Consider the following 15219-nt stretch of genomic DNA (forward strand, 5'->3'; position numbering starts at 1 on the left):
AATCTGAAAATGCTACTTTTATTCTTGAATGTGGAGATTATAGACAGGACCATTCTGGGTTAATTTGAACCTGTGATTGCTCTAAGCACACTACTATTATAGAATAGTCAGATTTTTGTTAAGGCATAAGAGGCAAATATGGAAACAGCTTTAGGTGGTTAAAGAAAAAAAAAATATGGAAAGAACATCTCAGTGGGAACAAAATCCCCATGAAAGTTGAAACAGATTCCTTTTCTTAGTAAGGAGCCTTAAAAATAATCAACATGTTGACACTTTTATTAGGTAAGTTTCATCTTAAGGCTTAGGAACATTAACTACTAATCCCCTCATCATCTCTGTGGGGATAAGTCTCGCTTTTTTCTTAGGGAAATCCTGGAGTTCGGTAGGAAAACGGGGTGAAAACAGAGGCTTCCCGTGCTCTCCTGTCTGGAACTTCCTAATCTCCAGACCATTCCATCAGCTCTCCAGATGCCTGAGATCACAGTAGATTCTTAAAGTTGTGAACCAAAATAAATATAGCACCTTGTAATATATTTATAGAAAATGATAATGCAAACCACAGCAATAAATAGTGTAAGAGAAATATACATTCCCTAGTTGGCAAGTTACCAAAAACCTATTAATAAGGATAGAAAAATCTAAAGGATGACCAGAAAAAGAAAAGAAAATTTTCCTTACTGACATTCATTGAGAAAGGATGAAAAAAAAAAAGACAGACGGAGAAAGAAAAGAGGCTGGGAAGAAGGCTAGAGGGAGAACTTAGAAAAAAAATACCGGGAAGGTTATTTCTGAATTAGCAAATATTCAAAGGTTTGATACTTTTACATTTTACTGAAATAAAATAAAAATTGCATTATGTTTCACAAATTGAATTATAATTATAATCTTACAAACATGGACAAAATAAAGGTAACTTACACAGACCAAAAGAATGTTCCAGCTTTCACCCCTTGCTTGGTGGCTGTAATCCATAGCTAATGAGGAAAATATAAGAAGCTTATAACATGTTTTGAGTGTTGGTCAAAGAAGAAAAAGGTTTTAAAATATATCAGATATCTTATACTCTACTCACACCCCAACATAAATTTCAAATTATTTGCAACCACTTATTTTTCACATCTGGAAATCAGAATGATTATTTCCACAAATGTTATTCAATCCATTCTCTGCAAAAGCTCTCAAAAGCCTTGCTATGATTCTAATAACATTTTTTTTTAACTCTTATTTCGTCTGAAAAGTCTCCTCTGTACCTGTCTTTTCTGATAATTATTCCGAACATTTCACTTATGTGGCATTACTCTGCTCATCAAAGGACCTAAGAGTAAACCAGATGTTTCCTTTACTATTGAAAGCCTTACAGAGGAGAGTACCAATTTGGTACCCAGATGTCAGAATCTTGGAACCCAGCTTGTTTTGTTTTATTTTAAACTAGATGAATGGGGGGTGGGGGGAAGGCTAATTTTTAATCTGGTCTTTCCCAAAAATGTCTTTCCCTCACCTTTTAGTAAATGGAATTTTAGGGAAAAGTTCCTGGAATAAGTTAGGTGAACTAAGCATTTCATTAGGCTTTTAAAATATTTTTTAAAGCCCATTCTGTTGGGAGGCGGAAGAAACAGGAGCTCAGAATCCAGATCCTGCAAATAGATAGACTGGATTTTAAGCCTTGCTTCTGTCACTTACCAGCCACGTGGTCCTTCATCTAGTTACTTAACCTCTCTGTGCTTCAATTTCCTTTACAATATAGAAAATATTATCTAACACACAGGATTATTCTAAGCTTTAATGAGTTAATACATTTAAAGTCCTTAAACCAGTGTCTTAGCATTTCGTAAACACTCATTCAATTACAGTCTTTATTATTATGCAATAATGGAAATAATGTAATCCAGTTATACTAGGAACATTAAAAACAGCTTAGGGTGGCAAGTGTCCCACTGAACAGAAGTCTGAGAAGAAACCCCCTCACTTAAGGGAAGAGAATGGAGGAAAATAGAAGGGAGAACGGTGGTTTGTCTGAGACCAAAGCAAAAATGATCTAGGAATTATAGCCAGCCCTTTTTCTGTTTTCCTTATATCCAGACTTTGAGAGTGTCTTTGAAGAGTGAAAACCTTTATCTTTTGAAGAAATGAGTAATTGGGGTGTAGGGCATCCAGGAGCTTGGCCATGGTTTCAAACGGGCCTGGGAACCTGGCCCGGGAAAACTCTAAAAGGATTCCAGGCCCCTTGGAGCATCTAGAAATCTCCAGCCCCCAAAATCGCAGCCACTGGAGCTGGCAAGTGAAGGATGAGATTGGAGAGCTTAGAGTGTCCTCTCAGGTCCATGGAGTGCTGAGCTACTAGTGGATTTCATCAGCATGGGAGAGATGGTGTCCTCAGCCTGTTCACACGGCTCTGGGGGAGTAGACCTGGTTGGCCGAGACCTTGGGTTCTCTGCATGGTTCAGAGATAAGGATCTCAGGTTGCTCTGAATGTCCTCCACTCTGTTTGGTCCAGAGCATCCTTTTGCTTTATGAACAAGCTCTGGTATGCCAGATGTCCCCAGCCCAACCAGGGTTCAAAATGTGTCCCGAACTTTCATTCATTCTTGTTTCAGAGCTCCCATCAGCAAGAAGACGACCTCAAACCAAGTACTGGACACCTTGTGCATTTCTCAAAACTGTGCTGGAGAGACCAGTTTCTTAATTTAGTGATCTATTTTTATAATTATTTTAACTTCACAGACACAAGTTTAGCGTATTCATATCCACACAACTTTCTAGAAAATTTAGTGCCTTTCTATTTCCAAGGGAATGATACTAGGAAATATTTGGCATATACAAAATATAATTTCAATCTGGGATTTCCTAAAGAAAAGGTCTGTAAAATACAAATTTGTCAAATGATGACCCTGTACTTTCAAAAATTATATTGTAGAATACATACTGATGTGGGCATTATCCAGGCAACAGGAAACCCTGTGAGTACCTTCTATTACAGTAATCCTCTGGGGAAAAAAAAAGTCCCCAAAAGGGGTCTTTGCAGTGATAAAAGGAAAAAGCAGGCAGATTGCAGATGACACTGGTAAGTGTGCTACAAGTATTCTGATGGCAAAAATCAGGATCATTTGTTCTTTCTACTTTAATGTACTTTTTGAAATTTTTACAGTGACAATTAACATTTGTAATCAGAAAAAAATACTGATGAATTTTAAAAAGTGACGTTAACTACAAAGACAATTTAAAGGTAAAATATTATTTCTCTTCTGAAAAAAAGAAGCAGAAAGATACTCCCTGCTTCTTGGTAAAAATTACATTGAGCATATTTTCTAAAAGAAAATTGGTAGCGTGGCCAATAAAGTGCAAAAAAGTGAACAAATAAGAGAGAATACCTGAAACAAAAAGCATATTTTAAAGACTCAAACAAAAGAATCGTAGCACTAATGAACCCGATCTGTCAAAGTTGAGCAAACGGCCCAAGATTGAAGCATAAAGAAAGTTAAGGCATAGCATAAGCTGCTATAAAGTTCCTTTCCAGGTCATAAGTAGACAGGTATATTATATTTCAAGGCTCAGAAGTTAAATCTAATAATTACCAAGATTAAAAGGCACTAAAACGTTGGTTCAAAAGAAGAAAAGGGAAAATAAGCCTCTACTGCTATAAAAAAGAGAGAGAGAGAAGATTCCTGGTTCCTTGTTAATTCCGAGACATGGGAGTTAATGGTTTCCCTAAATTTGAAAGCAATACAAATTTTCTCAGAAGTTGGTAAAACACATACACACATACACACAGCTAAAAAATACAAGCTAAGAAGGCACTGGGTTTGGGCTTCCTGCCTTTAATCCCAATACTTCTTCCTTTGTCTACTTTATCCAGAGACCCAGCTTTCAACAATTGTGTCCTGATGCTACATTTCAAAAAGGGGACAAATGGGAGTAATATTGTATCTTCTTGATATGTTATCAGGAATTTTAAAAAAGCTTTCCCACTAGAATGGGGTGTGTTAAATGTGAAACTGGACACTTCCTCAAATTAAATAAAGTGCATAGCTATGAGAGAAGAGAAGTTTTGAAAAAGAAAATAAGCCAAAAACACTTTTTAAAAACATAAACTATTTTCTAGCAGTTCTTTGAAGGAAAATTATTCCTTTGCATTCAAAAGCACCAAGCTAGGATAAATAGAATTCTGGGAGACCAGAGGAATGGGTGGCGCCACTGCTTCAGCTGAAGTAGATCAATTGCTGAGAATCAGAACACACTGAGAATGGGGGAGTGGGTAGTGTTGGGGGATGCAGTAGAATCGAATGTGGACCGGTGTGGCTGCTTTCCAGGTGGTGGGGACAGAAGGAGGGGAGTGATGAAGCTGTTGACATGTGGCCTTAGAGCTGTCCGGACTACAAAGATGGAGTCCTGTCCTTGAGGATGACGTACCCTAGAGGAAGCAAAGGCAAATCATGCCACCAAAGGACGTGCAGACTAGTTCAATCCAAAACACAGCAGTGAAGCACTTAACTGTGCCCGGCTCTGGACCAGGTCTTCAGAATAAAGAGATTAATAAGCCAAGTCCCTGCCCCAATAGGACCCACAGTCTAAAGCACACTTGTAAATAATCAATTTCAAAAGGAAGTGGTCAAATTTATGACAAAAATAATATGAAAGCCCCAAGATCCTGATCTAACCATCACACATTGTACACAATTATTGAAAATCAATGTTCTACCCACATGTATGTACAATAAATTATCTAAAAAAGTAAAAATAAAGAATGCACTACGTGAAAAAAAATTGAATTAAATTAAATAGGAAAAAAAAAAAAAAGCCCAAAGGAGAGTCAGGGCCAGAAGAGCTTATAGAAGGTCTTCTGGGGACAGACACTTCAACTGAAATTTGAAAGATAAATAAACAGGTAGGCAAAGGAGCCAGGTGAGCAGAGCCCATTTTATTTAGGTACAACTTACAGTACAAAGAGAAAAAAAAACTATATCTATAGTATATGGGAAGGAAAAAAGAAAATAAAAGTAAAATTTTCCCGAAAAGAAAGAAAAGCTTCCTCCTACCAGGATATAAAACAGACAAAAAGAAAGCTGAGCAGTAACTTATACATCCAGGTCCTTTTGACGTGGAATTTCACCCCTGTTCTGACTCCATTCTTCTTCCCTTGGCTGTCTCTTTCTGGAGCATTGCATTTCTACACTGGAGTAATTCACTAGGATGGTCTCTGTAGCAACTCACTGCACCACCAATGCCCGCAGAAAGCAATTCCAGGCCAAGCAACTTGAGAAGTGACAGAATGCATCTGCTACTCTTAGAAACACCTTACTCCAGAAACTCCGAATTTAGAGGACTTGAATCATGATGGGATGTTGGACTCATTTCTCAAGTCTCCACATTTAGTTAGCCCCTTAGGGTCCCATTCATTGTCCACATTGCTGAGAGTCCAGATTTAAACTGAACAGGGAATACTCCACTGAGGTATCTCCATATAAGAAATTGCAGGATTGTAGCAGAGAGTATTTCCAAAGAAACAAACACATTTAAGGAACTCCATTAAAACATGTATGAGAAATGTAGGGGCATACAGCAAATGACAATTTCTAATAGTGCATTGTGAAGATTAGCAAATTAAAAGCAGACTAGACTTGGCAAAAGTGGCTATATCAGCATTTTTTAAAATGAAATAAACTATAGAAATTATTTTTGGAAGCCCAAGGGTGAGATCCAAATTTTCAGAAGGCTTCATCCCACCTACCAGATTTTAAGCTAGGATAAAAAGTAGCTCTTACTCACCATTTAATCTGGCCTCTCTATCATTTAGCCTAATGTCTTGCATGGTTTAATCATTCAGTAAAAATAAGTTGAGTTTAATTTAATTACCAGTCTAAGATTTTTGAAAATATGTTCTCTACTCCAATTAGCTTTTCCACTGGGAACTCTGTAAAATGTACAAGCCTCTGAGAGAATTGTATAAATACTTGAGGAATTTTTATTAATCTTTATTTCTATAGTACTTATAGTTTCTTACATTCTTATGCTTCAGCTACAGTTTCTTACAGTTCCTGTCCATATGCTCTGCCTATAGACCAAATTTCGATAAAATGTGTTTATAAATTATACCTATTATGCTCCTTGGAATTCTTATGGTGTCCATCTTCTTCAAGATGATAGATAAAAACACAAATTAGTTTTATCGCAAATCGTGGTCAGTATTAAAAGAGTACTCAACTTGGTCAAATGTGTCAACTTTGAGCATTAGTAAGAAAACAGGTAAACAGTTCACACAGAGACTTCACTTCACGGGTCAGGTTAATAGCATTTCCTCTGCTCTGTTTCTGCAGAAGTTAATGACCCTGTGGACTCATCTTCTGAGTCACGCTAACCCAGAGGAAACCTAATGTCAACATTTGGTGTAAGGCGATCCAATTTGATAAAATTACTATTTATCTCTACATTCTTTGTGGTTCTTCAGGGAAGTTTGCTTCCATGATAAAATTAATATAAAAGACCAACCAGCAACAGCTTGACAAAACTGTAATTTCAATCATTTTATTCACTCATAAATTATTCCTCTATCATAAACTTTGTTTGTGAAATCCACCCTGTCAACAAATTTCACTATGATCATAACCTAGGTCATCATAGACTTCTGGGAGTCCAGCCTGAATAAAGACAGCAGAATTAGAACAACTATTATAAAGAAGTTTTTCTGTAGACATACAAGAAGTCTTTCAATGTTGGTTTTTTTTTTTTTAGATGAAAGTCTGTTTTTATCCTTGTATACTGATTTATCTATTATGCAACACAAATATTTTGATCACAAATGACCTTTTCTCAAAAAATGATACTTTAAGAAAAAATTCCTATTTATAGTCCCTATTTTGCCTACAGATTGCAGCAAGTATTTCCAGGTACAAGATCATTTTGGTGAATATACATATGTGTGCACACACACTGCCCACCTCTCATGCCATGGCAGACTGCACAAATGTCTCCTAGCTCTCTTCTCTAACCAGTGCTGCTGCCCCCAGTCAGAGCTGGCATAAGACAGAACCATCTGCCACCCTTCTTCTACATGTTTCTATTGACTGTCTGCACTAGGGTATGTTCCTGTGGTGATTCTGATCCTCTGGCCAGGAGCTTGTACGCTTGAGTCCAGCTCTGCACATTCAACAACCATGGCTTTATGCTGCTGCTTTGCTCCGGTCTGACCAAAGCAAGTTGCCTAACCATACACACAGTCACGGGGAAAACATGAGGTAGAAAGCCACCCACGACCTTTTTATTTTCTTCCCAGAAAATAAAATTTGATCTGAAGTAAACAGGATAAATTCCTTCAAAGTATTAGTTTGCTGCTTCAGTATCAAGGTAGGATTTCACTTACTATATTTAACCTCCATGATTCAAAAGAATGGATTAAATGGAAATCATCGTGTTGAAGGGACACCTGCACCCCATGTTTATTGCAGCTCTATTTACAATAGCCAAGAGTTGGAACCAACTTAGATGTCCATCACCTGACAACTGGATAAGAAAAGTGATATATTCACACAATGGAACACTACTCAGCCATAAAAAAAGAATGAAATTTGGCCACTTGCAGCAATATGGATGAGCTTGGAGAAAATTGTATTAAATGAAATAAGCCAGACACAGAAAGAGAAATACCATATGTCCTCACTCATAAGTGGAAGCTAAAAAAAAAAATAAACAAAATTTAAAAAGAGAGAAAAAGAAAGATACAGTAATCATAATAATATGTTGAACTTTCAAAAGAAGAGAACAGAACTGAGGTTACCAGAGGTGGGAAAGGAGGAAGGGAAGGGGGGATAAAAAAGGAATTGGCAAAGGGCCACGAAAAACAATTACATTGTATAATGTTGAATACTCTAATTATCTTGATTTGAGCATCACATATTGCACACAATTATTGATATTCAACTCTGTACCCCACAGATATGTACAATCAACCATGTTTCAATAAAAATAAATTAATTTAATTTAATTTTAAATGGATTAAATAAAGGAATTTATGAATTTACTGCGGGTTACAGTGAGTTCCCTTTTTTCAGCAATTCCCTGTTTCAATTTATTATGGCACCAGAGCTAAAATATTGGGGAAGTCATAGTCATTCACTTCTCTTTTTCATTGTAACCCAAATCTGGTAAATCAATAAAATCTAACTATTTCTTCTTCAAAATGTTTCTGAGGTTCACCCCGTGTCACCATTTCTACTATTATTATCCTAGTGAAGACACTCATCATCTCACACTTTTATTACCATCACCTTACACACATGCGCACATACATATGTACATACATAGTCACATACACACACGTATATGTGCACGTTATAAGTGCACATGTATATACATATGCACGTGCATATATAAATATATGATATATGCACATATTTAGATACGATATACATGAATATTATATACAAACATGTAGACATGTATATTATGCACATATGCATATATTTTATATGCATGTGTGTATATATGTAATATCAAAAGACAGAAACATTGTCAAGTATAAGGAAATTTTATGTATTTTTTTCACAGTAACAAATGCTGGGATGAAATGTTTCGATGCCCACACACACACACACTCACAAATGCAAAACTTAGGGCCGGCCTGTGGCTCACTCGGGAGAGTGCGGTGCTGACAAATGCAAAACTTACCGGTTGACCTCCCCACCATCTATGACTAAATTTCTCTCGCCCTCGAAGATGGAAGTTGGCATCAAATACAGGATCATACATTGAATTACCAACAATTCCATGTGATTCTGGATACAGCCCCTATGTGTAAAAGCAAATGTATTGTTAAAATAAGAAAGAAATAATCCACATATATTACTTCCATTATCAATTTTCTTATCACAGAAGGTTTTATAGCAATATTTTAACTCCCAAAATTATATGATATAGTAACCTTTACTGTGTGTCTGTCTAAGCAAACATTAATGATAGCTATGAGACTAATAACAAGCCATCTGAAAAAATTAACAGGATTATAAGAAATTTAATATTTGGATTTTTAACTGTTGCATTTTAATAAGAAAGATAATTTTATTATGATAAATTATCTTTAGTTTTAAATTTGCACATGTCCCTTGAAAGATACCTCTATTTCTAAATAGAAATTTCCTCCTAAGTTCTATGTCTCCCCCAAAACAACAATAAGAAATAATAATAAAATAATAAATTATGTTTTAAGGAAGAAAGAGACGTGGAATTTGGAGTCCCTGAAAATAAAAACATAGCAGCCCTGAAGTCAACATTTTTATTTGCACATTCAGAAAATAAATCCTTTGGTCTCTGAGAGAAGTTTAATGGACATGTTCAGACAGAAGTGCACCTGAAAAAAGGTTTCAGTTTTAACGTTGCAATGAAGTCAGTCACCCACAAAGTTGTAAAAGACATTTATTGTGAACAACTGACGGAGATAAGATGAAAAACAGAAGGATTTACTTTGAACACTAAGAAACATGTTTTAAAAGTCTCCCTTTTAAGTCATTCCAGGATGAAATCAGCCCTTTAAATATATATCATTTGAAAAAAAAATACTTACAGTGGCCAAAGTGTATAAGTTAGGGAAGGTTTTTGTCGGGTACACCGGCCTCATGTAGGGAGAATGTGTGCCACAGGACCCTGGAAAGAGAACTTCAGATATTACAACAGAAGAACCAATAGGAATCACTTCATGTACAAAAATCCATTTTACAAACAATGGAAGGCATTGCTACCTTCACTTTTGTATTTCAAATAATAAAGTACATTTAAAACAATGTGTCTGCAGATCTGGAAGCCCATCACAGCACGGGTCCTGTGGAAATACTGGATTACAGTGGCAGACAGAGAGTAGGGAATGACTTACTTAGTTTTTCAATGTTAGGCATGACCTTGCTGCCTTTCTTCATGTATGATGCGCGGAAACCGTCCACAGAAAAGATGATTAATGGAGGGCGAGCAAACCTTAAACAGTAACACATCAAGCTTTAGAAAAATTATTGTCACAGAGTTTCCATTATGACTAGTCATTCTCAATCATTGGGACCAATAATTTCCAAGAAACTTCAAGCGAGGCTCTCTGGACAAGCCTGGGCTTCCATTCACATAACATTTGAGGTGACTAAAGTCCAGAGTTAAATGACCAAGGTCACAAAGGGGCCAGGGAGGGGACTTGACTCCAGATTTCCCCTAACATACGTCCTCTACTGCTGCCTTTCACCTTCCAAACAAGGTTATACACAATGTAAAGAATTGGTTATATTTACCAAGAATATGTATTCTCCCACTTGTCACCTCCTATTCATTCTTTAAAACTCAGCTCAAAGATTCCTCTTCTAAAATGTTAGTAGTTCACGCTTCATAATTCCTTTAAGATATTCATTCATACCTTTTTCATCATTCATATAAACATTTTACATTACATTGTAATGATCTGTTAACATGTTTCTTTTCCTCGCTAGTTTCAAAGCACAGTTTGTAGATTATTTATCTATTTTGTGGATCCATAGTAGGGCTTCAATAAATGTTTATCAAATACATTAATGAATGAATGATTATGAAATTAATAGCAGTAGCACTCCTACCACTAGATCTAAGCACTTATAAAAACATCCCTTTAAGTTTAATTATAAAATAATTTTAAAGCCAATTTAAATTATTGAAGACCTCTAAAATATACATCACTAAAGACCTAGACTATCCATCTACTCAGGGCAGAATCTAATGAAATAGCCCTTTATTATATTCTAAAGATACAGTTGTTTAATCAAACTTAATACTAAAATAGGTACAAAATTATTTTTAATAGTTTGAAGCTTATTGAGCAAGTATAGGCTTGAGTTTATTTGTAGCCACTCATTTTAAATTGGTCACATATAAAGCACTTAGAATAATACTGTACAAGGTTTCACTATATTTTTACTATTATGATTTAACAGGGCTTCTACCATACAGACTACTTTCTCCTTAAAAACAACTGAACACATTTTAAACAGTCTTAAACCATTCCTATCTCATTCTACAAGCCCAAAGAAGTTCAAATGGCTCACTAAGGTTAAAAAAGAGGAAAAAATAAAGGTAACATCTAAATACTTGGATTTTGTGTCTCAGGCTGTGCTGCCTAAAACAAAAATACATTTAAAGAACAAACACATCAATGAAAACACATTTGTTGAAAATGTGTTTTCTGTCAAGCATTTTAAGGATCTGTGAATTTTCAACAGTTTCCTGGAAGGTGTAATAAGTGCCTTATGCTAGTCACACTCGAGCTGTAGGGTGCCACTTGAGTTTGGCTGGACCCCAACAAAGCAGGGCTCAGTGGTTCATCAAGTTCTATAGCATCTGGTAGGAGTTACCATTTGGGATGACAGTTTTAGAAGTTCTATAGTCTTCCTCTTCCACCCCACCCCCCACCTCCCCCAAAAAATGCAAAAGCAGAACTCCAGGGAAGAATACCGAGAAAATAAAAGTCACTGCTAGAAATGTTTCCTTCTTCAGTGACATTCAGATGCACTTTATGAAATCCTCAGCTAAGGTGGAACATAGGTGTTTTTCAGACTCCAATATGTGCAGGGGTGATAGGAGGACATTTGAGAAAAAAAAAAATCTATTGCTATTTCAATATGTACTTTACAGCTTTCAACTGGTGAATTACATGTAAGTATTTATAAGTTTACCTGTGTAAAAGGATTTCAGTTTTACATTGTTTCTGCCCATCCATTTTCTGTGATATATTATCAACTAATATATAAAAGGTTATAATATTCATAAAATACACTTACCCTGCAGGGCATTCTGGGACCTTTATTTCCTCGCAGTCATCATCTACCCAATGCGACTCTCCTGTAAGGAAAAACAGGTAAATTTCTTGTTGAAATTAATTATAAATGCCATCCAGAGCCTTGAAGCACACAATTCCAGGACGTGTGTTCTGTTTGATATTTGCTTTGGGGACATCATCTAAAAAGAAATTCTGAATTAAAGTCTAGTGTCTGGTTTGGCTTATAAAGTACACCCATACATGGTGGGAAAGCTAAGATTTAATAACCGCAAGTGGTGTTTATTCGAGCCTTCCGAGTCTAAATGGTTTGTAGATAAAAAAAAAAAAACAGTGGCGTCAGTGAACAAAATTTTATGTTTGTATCCATCCAGAAATAAACTGTTTGGTCATTAGATGGAACATTCTTTTCTCCACCACTAAAATCTCAAAGCCATAGAAAGCATGACACAACTTCTCTTTACATGGGGGAAAAGGCTTAGAATATACAGGGATGATAGGTGGAAGACTGCAATAGAGAAATTATTTGTCAATGGATCTGAGTACAGTCCTTGTCTTTAGAAATAAAAAAGCAATGCTATCTTTTACTCCTATCTTCCACCGAGATCTGAGAGCCCTAACCTAAGTCTTTCCTGGATAAATACTAAGAATGGAGACAGAAGAGGCTCAGATAAAAATAAGGCTTCCTTTGGAGAAAAGGAAAGTTATCAAAAAACATTTGCCTTAAATTGTTCTAAGACAAAGAAAAAAATCACACGTCTTGAGCAGAATACAATTTGGGATGAACACTTTGAAGAAGCTGCTCCCATGGAAAGAGCATTGGAAATCTCCCCTGGTCAGTAAGACTCTAACTACTGACGGGTAAGTAAGTGCTATGCTCCTTAAAATAGGGAAATTTTACCACACGTGTAGTAACCCAGGGCATACACATGGGCCCTACAAAAGTAGTGGAGCTAGAATTTTTAAACCAGCAAAAGCCAATGTTTGATGATTCAATGACCAATAATACCTGGGACTTTTCTTCTTTTCCTTTATTTTTTCATCTAATAGCCTTTGTGGTTTCTTGGTACACTTATTACGTAGTATAATTAAAAAGGAAAGAAAATTATATTCTCAATTAGTTTTATGCTTTATCAATAATACCAATAGTTGGGTGAGGGAAATTTTCCAAATTCATTAATATGATATCTTTTTGCCACAACTAAACACCTCACTTACTTCAGAACTGACTTTTTTCCCTGAAATCTTTTAACATAAAGTCTTCTTAAATGTTTCATGCCAAAAAATTGAATGAAATATCCGCAGATAGGAAAAAGGACAATTTGAAACTAAAAAGTGACTTACAAACTACAGATAAAGATTCTTGGGTCTTCTCCATTAACTTCTATAAGAGGGTGACATGGAGCCTTAAACTCCTTAAAGACAGGAACCGCATCTCTTATATTTTTTGTAGTCCATTGATTATTATTAATTATTAGAATAAAGGCATCATATTCCACAATCAACCATACAAAGTCAACACACGTGCATGTATGACTTTGGGGTACTACAGGAGCTGTGGGTGCCTTGATTCCCTTTACCAGCAACCACCCCCACCCCCAGGCTGCTACCAGGGCCTCAATGAGCCACTTACATCCAAGGGGTATGAAAGTCATCCTCCCTTGCCTCAAGAGCAGCAACGTGGATGTACTTTTCAGAGCCCGCAGTAGTCCTTGCTTGCCTCGCCCACCCCCACTTCCCTATCCTGCTTCCCCTGCTCCCTTGCATGATTTTCCTGCAGAGCATTCCTTCAAACTACACATACAAATTCCTGTCTCCGGCTCTGCTTCTAGGAAACCTGACCTAAAACCAAGACAGGAAGTTTAGAAATCTCTTCATTGTTATGATTCTAACTCTAGAATTCTGGTTTATTTCCTTGTTACTTCAGATCAATGAAATGCAGGGTGGCAAAACTAGGAGAGAAACATTAGACATTAAAAAGTGCAACTTCTTCCCTCCTCCCAAACCTATATCCAAGGTGTTATGTTCATAACATCCAGGGTCTCTTGGAGCATTTACAGTTTTTATTCTTTTAAATATCAAGCCAATGCAAAAACATGTACCTTTGCAAATCACATGGTAATTAGTACAGCAGTCTCCCCTGGCCAAGCAGTCCTCTGAGCAGTGACAGGCATTTTCTTCATTTCTAACTTCTCCACATCTGTCCTTAGTACACTCCCAGCCACGAGCTGAAATTATCACAATAAAACATTTTCACTGTTACACATAAACCAGATGAAAGAGGCCACAATTGTTTACAAGGGTTTCCAACCAAAAGAGCTAAAATCCCACATCAGTTAATCTGCCTATGAAATATGAGTTGGCCTGAGGCCTAGATGATCATTGGAGGATTTACAGATAAGATGAATTTCTAATTTTTCAAATTAGAAGGCAAAGTCAAAATGCACTTGGGCTCCTTCAGAAAAATGGAAGCCTGAAAGGCAAACAAGTATTCCTACCAATCTCAAAGTGTCCTAAAAGACCCCCCAAAAATGCATGGTATCTAAGATTTGTGATAGGAGTATCTGTCATTGTAGGGATAATCCCTAAAGTTCAGCTCTTTTATTTTCAAAAGTAGCTTTACTTAAGTTTAATTAGTTTGATTTAAATACAAATGACAGTGCAACTAAATTGTCTCCACTTGCTATAAGATGCACCTGGAGGTTAAAGTCCTAAACAGATATAAAGAGTATAAAGGGGCATTAAAACACTCATGATTCCAACCATTGACCAAAATGTGGCCCTACCTATAGTGACAGGTCAGAGTCCCTACAGGAGGTCAGCAGATGGGTTACAGATTTCCCTCTGCACGTACTTAATTGAGAGCTCATAGCACAACTCTACCAAGATACACTCAGAAAAGTAATCTTTTCATTTTAAAGTGAGTGCTATAGTTTTTTGTTTGACTTTTTCATCTTCTGGACTATGAGCTATATGGCAGGAAAAATCACATCTCTCTTTTCACCATTATATTTGCAGGTGCAGAGTGTAAGACTTTGAGACTATGCCTAGCACATGCTAAGTGTTCAACAAGTATTTCTTAAATCTAATTGGAAATGACCAAGAAAATAAAATATGATTCTTTAAATTCAGGACTGCCATATTGAGAACTTTCACAGTTTATTCATTCATTCAATAAATCTTTATATGATGTTTTTCATGCTCCAAGTGCTGGGGATGTAGTGAGGAACAAGAGACAAAAATCCCTGTCTTCATGGAGCTGATACTTCAATTGGAAAAGACAGATTATAAGCAAGTAAACCAATAAACATCAGCTTAGTTTGTGCTAAGTGTTGTGAAGGAAATAACAGATGGCATTGGTGGAGAGTGACAGGGTAAAATGGGGGTAATCCTGGAGATAGACTGGTCAAAAAAGGTGTCACTGAGCTAAAGGACATATGCATACTTCAGGT

At 36.4% G+C, this 15219-nt stretch overlaps 1 protein-coding gene across 9 annotated transcripts in view; it reads right to left on the minus strand.

Annotated features, from left to right (window-relative positions):
• The window catches only part of ENPP2 (ectonucleotide pyrophosphatase/phosphodiesterase 2), a 103041-nt gene that overhangs the window by 46135 nt on the left and 41687 nt on the right, over positions 1 to 15219 (minus strand). For all 9 annotated transcript variants that reach the window (XM_063080160.1, XM_063080168.1, XM_063080164.1 and 6 more), the window contains exons 4-9: positions 13870 to 13995; positions 11772 to 11832; positions 9857 to 9954; positions 9551 to 9630; positions 8659 to 8778; positions 919 to 974 (exon numbers count right to left, since the gene is read on the minus strand). In XM_063080160.1, coding sequence (XP_062936230.1) covers positions 919 to 974; positions 8659 to 8778; positions 9551 to 9630; positions 9857 to 9954; positions 11772 to 11832; positions 13870 to 13995 — 541 coding nt within the window. The remainder of the gene's footprint in view (positions 1 to 918; positions 975 to 8658; positions 8779 to 9550; positions 9631 to 9856; positions 9955 to 11771; positions 11833 to 13869; positions 13996 to 15219) is intronic.

The sequence above is a fragment of the Cynocephalus volans genome, chromosome 15 (assembly GCF_027409185.1).
Source record: "Cynocephalus volans isolate mCynVol1 chromosome 15, mCynVol1.pri, whole genome shotgun sequence".
Lineage (NCBI taxonomy): Eukaryota > Metazoa > Chordata > Mammalia > Dermoptera > Cynocephalidae > Cynocephalus > Cynocephalus volans.